The sequence below is a fragment of the Typopeltis vanoorti genome, chromosome 21, assembly GCF_054136105.1.
Source record: "Typopeltis vanoorti isolate ZY-2024b chromosome 21, IOZ_Tvanoo_1.0, whole genome shotgun sequence".
Taxonomy (NCBI): Eukaryota; Metazoa; Arthropoda; class Arachnida; order Uropygi; family Thelyphonidae; genus Typopeltis; species Typopeltis vanoorti.
Genome location: NC_143569.1, coordinates 11893571 through 11906921, shown reverse-complemented (window position 1 = coordinate 11906921; position 13351 = coordinate 11893571). Strand labels below are relative to the sequence as shown.

At 35.6% G+C, this 13351-nt stretch overlaps 1 protein-coding gene across 5 annotated transcripts in view; it reads left to right on the top strand.

Moving 5' to 3' along the window:
* The window catches only part of mRNA-cap (RNA guanylyltransferase and 5'-phosphatase mRNA capping enzyme), a 450753-nt gene that overhangs the window by 231773 nt on the left and 205629 nt on the right, over positions 1–13351 (top strand). For all 5 annotated transcript variants that reach the window (XM_090411578.1, XM_090411577.1, XM_090411573.1 and 2 more), the window contains one exon: positions 5774–5880. In XM_090411578.1, the coding sequence (XP_090267704.1) occupies positions 5774–5880 (107 nt within the window). The remainder of the gene's footprint in view (positions 1–5773; positions 5881–13351) is intronic.

Here is a 13351-nt window from a genome sequence, read left to right as displayed (position 1 = left end):
GCACTTAACTGCACACAACCTCAAGTAATACTTCAGTAAGTTGCATAAATAGACTAAGCAAATATCAGCAGTTCTCAAAAATATATGATTGAGAACAAAATAGCATATAATTATAAATTATAGTATATTTCTATATTCTACTTACTCGGAAAAGTTTCCAAGTAAGTAGAATCCAGAGTTTTTCATTCTTCGGTCAACAATTACTTGGACTACTTTAACAGAAAAACATTTGCATAGACCTGCTGCTAGTCTCCACCCTTAGATATCAATATCTAATCCCAAGAATATCAGTAATTTAAATATGTCCATAAAATCCTAATATGGTTGTTTTTTAGTTTGGTTAAAAATCTGTTTTGGGGTGCCAAAGACTTGACTAACTTGGAACAATGACTGCAGTTTCTCCTAGGACAGAAGAAAGATATGTATAATTTCAACTGGTGGTCAGTTAAATGCTATTATGACACCAAAACAAACTAATTTATAAAAGGATGTTTATTGACTTTTAGTGTTATACGGTGATCAGCATTCGTTTTTGAAATTATGGATTCTGCAACTGTGTGAAAATAACTCTTTTTATTATCCTGACATTTCAATCTTCATATCAAGATCATCATCTGGAGCATACATAAATATTCAAGACAAGCTGCATTACATTTCAAACCGTAAGCTAGAGAAACAATGATATGATCACGTGCTACTCACTGGCATGACCTCTGGTGGGGGGGAAAAAATGTACATCAAGCTAATTTAATTTTTGATTACATGAATAAACATTCTTGCTTATTAGATGGTTTTCCTTCCAGTAACAGTGATGTCCTATTTCTATTATTATTATTACAATTGTTATTTTTGATTTAAAAAAAAAAAATTATAAATTATAACATGAATAAACTTTCTTATAGATTTTTTTTTCTTTTTCCTTCCTTAACAGTGATGTCCTATTTTTCAGTATTAAAGTTATTTTTGATTTAGCATCCTGGATTTTCTAGAGTCCTGCTTATAGTTGTTCTTAGAGAGGAAGGATTCATGGGACAAACATATGCCTTCCATATGTATGGGATTTTTAGACCATCATTATTGTTTAGATTGGGGTGGTTGATAATGATCTCACAAGCTTCCTTAAATTTGCGTTCATACCATGTTTTGGTATGATGTAGACAACTAGTGTTTTTCCAGTCAATTCTATGTAATGTATTCAGAGCATGATCAGAAAGGCCAGCTTCCCATAATTATTATATTTGATGTGTCATTTATGTTCTTTTTGTCTGATCGGAATTGTGCGTCCTGTTTCTCCTATGTATAGTATGTTGTAGGTGCAGTAAATATGGCATACTCCAGGGTGGGCCAGCGGAGGGAGTGGGTCTTTGGATGAGTTGAGTAAGCTTTTTAATTTTGCAGGAGGTTTAAAGGTGGCTTTGAGGTTGTATTTTTGTAGTACTCTGTTTATTTTGTCTGATGTCCCTTTAATGTATGGAATGGTTATAGTTTTACTGTAGTCTGGTTTGTCTTTGTTTTTTATTGAGGTCTTGTAGAGAATTTTGGTGATAGTGTTTTGGCCGTATCAGTTTATTTGAAAAGTATTACTGATCACTTTAAATTCATTTTTTCAGTGCCTGTTCACTGGAGCAGATCTTCAGAGCCCTGTTTTTTAGGGTATTGATGATATCTAGTTTTTGTGTTGGGTGGTGGTAGGAGTTTATGTGTATGTATTGGCCAGTATGTGTCAGTTTCCGGTAAACAGTGAAGGAAAGATTGCCCGAGGGAAGACGTGTGACAAGTGTATCTAGAAACGGCAGTGTGTTATGTTTTTTAATCTCAATTGTGAACTGTATACATTTGTGTTGCTTGTTTAGGTGGCTAAGGAAATTGCCTAGTATCTGGCGGCCATGAGACCAAATTGTGAAAACATGGTCAATGTATCTTAGCCGAACTTTGGGTTTTAAAAGGGAGGGACCTAACTAAAGCAAGTTGTTCAAAATGTTCCATATAAAAGTTAGCAATCGGGGGGGGGGGGATAATGGCGATCCCATGGCTGTGCTTTCTTTTTGTAGGTAGAAAGCGTTTTGCCATACAAAACAACCAGAATGTAATACATGCGCAAAGAGCAGCGTGATATCTGGAGGAAATATTTGTTCTGTAAAAGAAGAATTGTGTCATTGATTGGGACATTCGTGAAGAGAGCAGAGACATCAAAACTGACTAATAGATCATCTTTTTCTAATGTAATGTCTTTGATGATGTTTATGAAGTGTTGTGTGTTTTTGATATAGGAGGGGGAATGACCTGCCAACTCCTTGAGTGTTGCCGCTAATTTTTTGGCTAAGTGATGTCGGGCTATCAATCCTTTCGACTATAGGCCTTAATGGTGTGTTTTCTTTGTGAATTTTCGGTAGCCTGTAAATTCTCAGGGAACGAGCGTAGTGTGGAAATAGTTTTTTGACTGTATATTGGGGTCATATGGTAATTGACTTAAGTAGATTCTCTGTTTTCTTTTTGATTCTATTAGTTGGGTTATAGTTAACTAATTCATATGTGTTATTATCCGAGACCAGCAGATTCATTTTTTTCACATAATCACACCAAAGCGTGGTATGAACGCAAATTTAAGGAAGCTTGTGAGATCATTATCAACCGCTCCAATCTAAACAATAATGATGGTCTAAAAATCCCATACATATGGAAGGCATATATTCATCCCACAAATCCTTCCTCTCTAAGAACAAATAAACAGGACTCTAGAAGATCCAGGATCTAAAATAACAACTTTAATACTGAAAAATAGGACATCACCGTTAAGGAAGGGAAAAGAAAAAAAAATCTATAAGAAAGTTTATTCATGTTATAATTTATAATTTTTTTTTTTTTTTAAATCAAAAATAACAATTGTAATAATAGAAATAGGACATCACTGTTACTGGAAGGTTATTTTATTATTTTATTTTTTTTCACCAGAGTTATGCCAGTGAGTAGCATGTGATCAAATCATTGTTTCTCTAGATTACGGTTTGAAATGTAACGCAGCTTATCTTGTATATTTGTGTATGCTCCAGATGATGATCTTGATATGAAGATCGAAACTTTGGGATAATAAAAAGAGTTATTTTAACACAGTTGTAGAATCCATAATTTCAAAAATGGATGTTTGACTAGCTTATATTTCACTGGATTTCATACCAGCCGCCTCTGAGCACAATAATATGCAACAGTGAAAATATGAAACAATTCAAATGGTTATGGACAAAAGATCTGAAATCCTAATTTGCACCTTCTAATGTTGTATAAAAGAATATATTGCAATTGTGTAGGAGCTGACTGTCTCCCAAATTTTTTGCAGATTAATACAGCCATACTTGTTAAGAGTAGAAGAATGCCTCATTGCCATATTCTGCTAGTCTGGACTTGCCATAATCATGATAGTGAATGTATTTCTTATATATTCTGAGATAGATGTTAATGGAATTTCTTGTATGCCTATAGTAGTCTGAGTCACAGGGCACTTCCTTAATTCCAGGATATGCCAGAGGATGCAGTTTATAACTTAAGTGAGGAGATCAGAGTTGCTAATTTGATATGTGCTTTGGATGTTGTATGAAGGCTATATTTTATTAGTATTTTTTACTGTACCCAGGATATAGAATGGAATAGGAATAGTGATGTTTTGCTCTTGTGTGTATGGATGGGTGGAGTGAAGTATAGATGACATGGTATTTTATCTATCTTGCAGGAGCTGTAGCTATTGACCAAAAAAATGTGACAAAGATAGTTGAGCTCTAATTAAATAGAAATATATATTGATCTTTAATTGACCATGATTTATAAACATCTAATACCAACAAGTTTCGCCGACAGGGCTGTCTGGTATCTTCAGGGCTTATAGCAGTAAGAGAAAAAACTCAAAGTGGCTAGTACAGAGAAAATGGAGTAACATTATTGTATAAATGAAACATTAAAACAGAACGCATAACATTACATGCATGGAGTATGTTGTGTTAGTCACTGTTATGAGAACAGTGACTAACACTGTTCTCATAGTTTTGAGCGAAATTAAATTCTGGCAGACTAAATGATCTTATTAAGGTTTTCCATGTGTCAGCTGTTATCATTCCCTGGTTTCTGTTAAGATTTTCTCCAGAACAGAGGACTACAATGGGCTTCTTTGAAATTTTTATAATGGAAATCTTCTTCTAGGTATGGTTTGGAGCTGCTATCCCAATCAATGGTATGGTTAGTTATCGCAAAATGATGGGCTAGACCTGAGTTGTCTATCATCTCCTATATGTTCTTTTTTTTTGTTTTTTGGATTTCGAGGCTTCTCAATGTCTGTCTTATATAGTTTAGACCACAAGCACATGGGATGTTGTACACTCCAGCGTATTTGAAAAAAGGATTAATGTCTTTTGGCGATCTCAAAACATGATGGACAGTCTTGACTGGTTTGAATGCAACTCTGATGTTGAAAGGTTTAAAAAGTTTCGCAGTCTTCTCGGACATTGTACCTGCATAAGGAATAACTGAGGATGAACTGTATTGAGTGATGGTAGGTTGTTGTTGTTGTGGGGGGGGGGGTTCTATGAAGAATCTTGTTGATTAGATTCTTTGGATAGCCATTTTTTATTAATGTCTCTGATATATGAGTAATTTCATCATAGTTTCAAACACGCTGGAGTGTACAACATCCCATGTGCTTGTGGTTTAAGTTGAGAAGCCTCAAAATCCGAAAAAAAGAACATATAGGGGATGTTAATAACAACAGAACAGACAACTAAGGTCTAGCCCATCATTTCGCAATTACTAACCATACCATTGATTGGGATAGCAGCTTCATGCCTTACCTAGAAGAAGATTTCCATTGTAGAAATTTCAAAGAAGCCGTTGTAGTCCTCCGTTCTGGAGAAAATGTTAACAGAAACCAGGGAATGATAATAGCTGACATATGGAAAACCTTAATAAGATCACGTAGTCTGCAAGAATGTAATTTCACTCAAAACTGCAGAATGTGCTCTCATAACAGTGACTAACACAACATGCTCCATGCATGTAATGTTATGCATTCTGTTTTAATGTTTATATGATAGTGTTACTCCATTTTCTCTGTACTAGCCACTTTGAGTTTTTTCTCTTACCGTTATAAGCCCTGAGGAAGCTGGACAGCACCGTTCGGCAAAACTTATTGGTATTTAGATATTTATAAATCATGGTCAATTAAAGATCAATATATATTTCTATTTAATTATATGTTTGAATGACCAAATATAATCTCAACAATTAATAGTTGAGCTCTGTGGAAAGGACTGCATTTTTATAACAAATAGTTCTTTAATTCTCAAAACACTCAAAGAGTTGGTATTTAAGAATTCAAAAATATCATTGTGCTGGATGGTGATGCGATTGTTTGTCAATATCTTCCGGTGTGTGAGTGTGTGTGTTTGGGTTTCAGTTTTCTGTAAATGGAAGAAGATAGTGAACCATCTAAAAAGGGAGTGACTTAATGTTTTGAGAAATGGCAAACATTTATTTGATTCTTTCTGTGAAGTGAATTTTGGAGTGTTGACTATTTAAGGTAAGTTACCAAGGAATCCAAACTGCCATGATTATTATGCCATTCAAAATCCATTTTTGAGACCTTATCTTGGAATTTTATACTGTGTGTATATCATTTGATATCTTGGTTCCATTTGTTTTTTCCTTTTCTGTTTATATTTTGAAAATAAAGTATTATTTTTCTACTTATTACTTAACAATTGGAGAATCAGTACTTTCCTTTATTATGCAGAATCTGATGATGCACTTGATGATGAAGGGAATGTTGTGAATGGGGATAGATCCTCCACCGATGTCCCTGAAATACACTGGAAGAGACGACGAGAATTTAATAAAAAAGTAAATAAAATTATCCGTCAGTATTATTTTTTTACGGATTTTTTAGATACAATCAGACTTCTGTAACTTAATATATTCTTTCTTGACTCAGGTTTTCTTTGTGTTCTTTTCTGCTCAGTAATTTACATTTAATTTATAATTTAAATTATTCCTTAAATTTTGAATACTTAGAATATAAAACTGATTTAGTATATTATTTTATTTGAAAGTTTATTTTTCACTTGGTTAGACTATAATAAATTTAATTTAATCCTTTATCCAAGTGTGAGCAAACAAAGTTTGCGCCTGAAAATATCTTCAGGACTTGGGTAAGCTAGTACAACACCGGGCAACTCGCAGCAAAGGTGGATCAAGCTCTCAGCTCCTTGTCTTAGTATCTCCCATAATGCACAGCACATCTCCTTGCAAACATGTTGATCCACCTTTCCTGCGAGTTGCCTGGTGTTGTACTACCTTACCCCAGTCCTGAAGATATTTTCAGGTGCAAACTTTGACTTTGTTTGCTCACACTTGAATAAAGGATTAAACTTTATTTATTCTATTATTTTATCTTTCTCTAAGTTTTCTCATAAACACAAATTACTTAATATCCTCCTAAACAACCAGCATCTTTAAACCGTTTGCATGTCACTGACTTAGTGTTTTGTTTCATGAGTGGGCAGCAGAGACCTAAGTATTACTACTGAATTTTGTGTGATATGTTTGTGGCTGTTTAAAAATTTTGATAATTTCATCTTTTTCACTTTCTATTGTGGTTATTTTACAAGATTGTGTGTGAGAGAATAAGAAAGAAGTAAACAAATATTTGAAATTTAAGAAGTGCGTGTTTTAAATTTTTGGACACGATTATCGCAGCAGTCAGAAGAAAATGAGTTTAATTACTAATATTTGATATGACCACTGTTATTTTGCATTTGGAATCCAAATGTTTCATCAGAGATAGAGACAACAGATAAGTTTAAAAGTAATAGAAAATAGCTGCCTAATAATTTAGAAACAATTTTTGTCTCTTACTGGCTGGCACTGTATAGGTGATAGAAGCCACTGTGTTTGTCATAAACTGGAAAGTAACAATTAATTAATCAAACCATTGTAATATTTAGTGATGATTATCCTATCCTTGAACAGGTGCCCATGCATGGGCACCTATTCAAGGATATCCTCAAAACTGATAGATACTATCAGTTTTGAGGATACGCCACCCATTGTTATCAGCTTGAGGCAATTTTTATGACTGGTCATAAACAGCGGTATTCCCTTTCCCAAATTTGAAAGATTTCCATGTCTGAAAATAACGATAATTCGTGAATATCTCCATGTTTAAAAATACGCGGCTTGGTCACTGACATTTGCTAAACAGATGTTATGCAGACATTCTGGGTCTGAGCTTTTTGACATATTATTCTCCTCAGAATATTTCCACTATAAAATATTTATTCATGAAAAATGCTTAGAAAACTAAAATGATAAATTCCAGGAGAACTTCTCTCAGCACGGTATAATTGATGCCAGAGCCTGGTACCAGGCTGTGGCCCGGCGGTTGAGAAACACTGCTCTAGACTTCTGCTTTCTCCTGTATGCTAATGATCATCTCTCACTAATGGCCACTCCTGTTCATAGTTTTGCTGGTGATAATACACTCCATTTCTCTTTGTCATTTACAAAAACTTGTAGCTCTCAAATGACTTAGGCTTTAATATCTTCTATGACCAATACTTCAAATACTAATCTTCTAGCACTCTCAAGTGAATTGAATTTTGCTAATTTCACTCCCTACCAACACACAATCTTGTATTATTTCCTGGAAGAAAGACTATGCCTTACTGTCCCTCCATTTTTAAAATATTCCACTTACCAACCAAGAACATTTCTCTCTTCTTGGGATGACTTGCACATCTGACCTATCTTGACATAAACACATCATGTCATAGCTTGATCAGTCTCCAAAAAGTTTTTTGTTCCAAATAATTCTTCTTTTCTGCTTAACTTAACTTTTTCTCAAATCCATCCAACCTTAGAATGTTGTTGTTAAAAAAAAAAAAGAAAACATTCAGAATGCTTGTTTGTATCTAGGAAAGACTTTTCTTAATAGATGACCCTCTCTCTCTCTCTCTCTCTCTGATCTCCTCCAATCAGTGACCCAATAAACACTATTTTTGTATTATGTCTTTTCTCTGTTTCCCCTGCATCATGATCTTCTGAACTGGCCACTACCATTTGTCTTCTTTTTTTCTAATCATTAATCGTGTACAAACACAGGCAGCTGATGTTCAACATTCATATACAGTTCAGTTCCAAACTCGCTGAGCCAACTTCTCGCCCTCTTCCTTCATGCCATATACTTCTGTCCTTTGGAACAGAATGGGGAGGACTGTTCCAAAGGACAGATGTAACCACCAACTCTTGAAGGAACACATTAAGTGTCTTTTCTTCTCTCTAATCACTTGGCACGTCATTATAGGTCATGAAAATATGTGGATGGGGATGGTATTTATAAATTAAAAAAAAAAAGTCCCGTTGAAAGTAAGCATAAAAAGCATTTAATGATAACTTGAAGTAAGAAAGGATATATAAATTTCTTCCATCATTAAAAACGTCTCTTAACCTAAATCAGTGGTTCCCAAACTTTTTTAGGCCACCGCCCCCTCGACTCCATAAACTCATCATCAGTACCTCCCCTTTCTTACCTGACCCACCCTACATTCAGAAAAATGATTCACACAACCCACAAGAAACAGTAATAACATTTTTAAAACAATTGGGAAAGGCTTATGGTTTCGTCACACATGTTGATTGGATTTTAACAGTATAGATGCAAACACTGATTGATAAGAAAATAACTATTTATTAACTTAAACGCTAATATTTCGCTGGTATTATATCCAGCATCTTCAGAGCATACAAACAAAGTTTGTTATAGTAACGAGACAACCGCAATCCAGTGTAACAGTGGGACTAGTATGAGTAATTGTAGCATGCAACACAAAGACTAAAGTCCTAATTAGGTGTCTAAGTTAATTCATTTGGTCTTAGGATGACTGTCTCCCAAATCTTTGGTAGATTCATACTGCCATACTTGTTGAGGTTTGGAGTATGTTTCAGGGCTTCTGTTGATTCCAGAAACACCCTCACTGACTTGTAAAAGCTTCTGTGCAGTACTTTTGTTTTTTTCCAATTGATCCTGTGTGCAGGGTCAATTTTCTGGCAGACCATGCTTTGTATCCAGAACATGGTCTGCCAGACTCGACTTGCCATTGTAAAAGTGCCAGATATATTTTTTGTGTTCACCGAGGCAGATGTACGCAGTTCTTCCTGTCAATCCATAGTAGGCTCAATAACATGAACAGAGCACTCCATAGACTCCTGGATGCAATAAAGGAGAGAATCTGTCCTTAGGTGAATGGATGAGAGTTGGCAATTTCACATAACGTTTAAATGCAATGCGTAGTTGGTGTTTGTTAAGCACCCTAGATATCTTTTCAGGTGTGCCTTTAATATATGGGATGGTGATAGTTTTGTTGTAGTCTTCTGTGGTAGATAGTAAGGGGGGGGGGAGCATTTAGTATTCTATGGGGATTATAGCCATTGGTCAGGAAGGTGTGACGCAGGTGAGAAAAAATTCAACAGTGAGAGCAATGTCATTGGAACAAATTGTTATAGCTCTATGGGTTAGTGTTTTTAAGATATCATATTATAGATCAAGATTCCACCAACTAACAAAAGAATAAGGTGTGCAAGTTATTGAACAAAGTCACTTCCTTGCCAAAAGAAACAGTCAACAAACTCAAACCTCTCCACATTAAAGCACCCAGGATATATGGATCTCCAAAAATTCACAAACAAGGTACACTTTACGCCCTATTGTAGATAGTATAAACAGTCCCACATATAAACTTGCTAAACATTTAGCCAAACTACTAGTCACTTGCACAAACGATTCTCCCTCTTTTGTTAAAAATTCTAACCACCTAAAAAGTATTTTAGAAAACCCCACCTTAAAAAAAGTTCAGATTTAATGGTGAGTTTTGATATCACCTCATTATTCACAAATGTACCATTAACTGAAACTCTTAACTTACTAAATTCACAATTTCCCCTTGATATATTTCAGCTATTTAAATTCACAATACAGGCAGGTTATTTTACATGGAAAGGGAAAATATACAATTAGATGGGACAGCTATGGGATCCTCCCCTTAGCCAACTTGTACGTAGAACATCTGGAAAAGCTAGCTATCAGCACAGCCACTCTCAAATATTCTCTGGCTACGTTATGTTGATGATGTGTTTGCTATTTGGCCACATGGCCCAGACACATTGAATACATTTTTAGTGCATCTAAATTGCCAACACCCTAAAATCCACTTTACAATGGAACTATAAGCCAATGACTGTCTACCCTTCCTGGATACACTTATCACACATCTTCCAGAAGGTTCCTTATCATTCTCGGTTTGTAGAAAACCCATATATACAGGGAGATATTTACACAAACAATCACACCATCACCCTTCTCAACAATATGGTATCTTAAAAAAACACTAACTCATAGAGCTAGAGCAATTTGTTCCAATGATGTTGCTCTCACTGCTGAACTTTCTCCCAAGAAGGTTCAGCAGTGAGAACTGCATCTCACCTTCCTGACCAATGGCTATAATCCCTATAAGATAGGTAAAATACTAAATGCTCCCCCAAAATTCCCCCCCACACGCCCCTACTATCTACCACAGAAGACTACAACAAACTTATCACCCTCCTATACATTAAAGGCACATCTAAAAAGATATATAGGATGCTTAATAAACACGAACTACACACTGTATTTAAACCTTATGTGAAATTGACAACTCTCATCCGTTCACCTAAGGACAGATTCTCTCCTTTATCGCATCCAGGAGTCTATGAAGTGCCCTGTTCATGTCATTGAGCCTACTACGGGCAGACAGGAAGAACTGTGAACATCCACCTCGGTGAACACAAAAAATATATCCGGCACTTTTGCTATGGCAAGTCGGGTCTGGCAGACCTTGCTTTGGATACCCCTGCACACAGGATCAATTGGAAAAAAACAAAAGTACTGCACAGAAGCCCTGAAACATTCTCCAAACCTCAACAACAAGTATGGCTGTATAAATCTACCAAAGATTTGGGAGGCAGCCATCCTAAGACCAAATTAATTACCGTGGTTTTTTTTTGTGTTTTTTTTGTGTTTTTTTTTTTTTTTTTTTTTTTACTTAGAAGGCGCCAAATTAGGACTTTAGTCTTTGTGTTGCACGCTACAATTACTCATACTAGTCCCACTGTTACACTGAATTGCGGTTCTCTCACTACTGTAACAAACTTTGTTTGTATGCTCTGAAGATGCTGGATATAATGCCAGCGAAATATTAGCATTTAAGTTAATAAATAGTTATTTTCTTATCAATCTGTGTTTGCATCGATACCGTTAAAATCCAATTTACATTTATTTTAAATCCAAAAAAACATTTAACTTCAATAGCAACTTTTCATTAAAATCTAATAAAACATATTATAATGCTATTCAATAGCAGCTATTGACTTGAATGTTCAGAACATCCTTAATGTGATGGATGGGCTTCATGGAGTGATACCAGTTTTCCTATGTCTGATTGAATATCACTTAGCAGGAGTCTTAAATCTCCACATTGAGTTATCTGGAGTCTATTTCTTTGTTTTGAAAGAAGTTGCATGACCACACTAAAACCATGTTCCACCAAATATGATGTTGGAAATGCAACGAGGAGCTTCTTAACCACTCCCCACAGTGAAGGATAGTAAGCAGAGATCTCTTTCTGCAACCAAAACTCTTGATAAGATTTCTTAAATTTTGGCTTCAGCTCAAAGTCATTTTGTAGCTCAATTAGTTCTTCCTCCATGGCTCCCACTACCTCACTATTGGAAAATGGATTTATTCCCTAATCTGGAACTTCCAACAAAAGTAGATCCTTAAATCGCTCAGTCATATCTTCATGCAGCATATTCAAATGGTCACAGTAAACTTGCAGATCATCAGTTTGCACCCTATGCTTTCCATCTAACTCAGACAGGCTGGGAAATTGGTAGAGCTCATGATGGTATAAGTTTCGCTTCAACAGATTTAACTTTGAAATAAATATTGAGATAGAAGATTTGACCTTGATTAGATTGATATCAGTGCCTTGCAGCTGCAAATTGATTTCATTAAATTTTGAAAATATATCTGATAAATAAGCAACATCATGCCTGATAGCTTTGAATTCATCACTGAGCAAAGCCTTTTTGTCTTCAAAAAACTCTACAGCGGAATCAAAAAGATCATAAAGCCATCTCAAACAGTTGCCTCTTGACAGCTAACGAACTTCAGTATGGAGCAGCAAACATTCAAAATGTTCATCATTTTCATCACAGAACTCTCAAAGTCTATCATTGAGAGCATGGGCTTTAATGTTATTCACTGCAGTAATGACAGTGTGTAGTGAATAACATTATGATCGCTGAGGTTTTTTATAACCAGATGTTGGCGATGAATGACACAATAAATTGTACATATATTTGATACTGCTTTTTTCAAGTAGGCGACAACCCCACTGTAGCGACCTGTGATCACTTGCACAAGAAAGTATGTTAGTAAGTGGGATTTCCTTATCTTTTAAGAACTGCTCAACAACATGAAATATTGACTCCTCTTTTAGTGTATGTATCTAGTAGCTTTGCAAATAACAACTCTTGAACCAAACTTTCTTCCTTTACAAAGCACACATAAGCTAAAAGTAAAGATTCATTGCCTGGTAAAGTTGACTCGTCCGGTTGTAATGCAAAGTCTGTTGTCCTTAATATGCAGTATGATGTTTCTTCAACATTAGCAGCCATTTCATCTACTCGCCTTTGCACAGAATTGTTGCTGACAGGAATCGTCTTAATTATGTCGTTTGGTGACTTATGTAAAACAGTACTCAGAACCTCACTAACAGTGAAACCAATTGTATGGGGTTTTCCAGACTTTGCGATCAACAATGAAATGTTGTACGATGCACGCAAACCATCGGTGTTTTGTTGTGAAGCATTGCAAAACATGCTTGAAACTGTTAGTTGCTTCTGAAAGTTGTCTCAGAGAGATTGAAAGAAAGTTAAATTCTTATTTACCTTGTCAGGATGTACCTTCTTCAAATGTTCATTATTCTGGAAGGCTTCATGGCCCGCCTCATTAGAGAAGACCCTTTCACATAACAGGCACGTTGGCAGCTGGTGGTTTGTTGGTGCTGGTATGCATCCATATTTTAGGTATTCAATGCTATACTGCCTGCATTTCTTCTTCAGTCCCTCTATATTATTATTATTATTACATAACACCTTCAGGGAGTCCAAAGACTCGTCGAGGGAGGGTACCTACTCTACAACTCTGTCTCCACCACTCCACCAGTTGCAGTTACCTTCATCATCTACACCAACACCATCTACTGCCGACCACCAC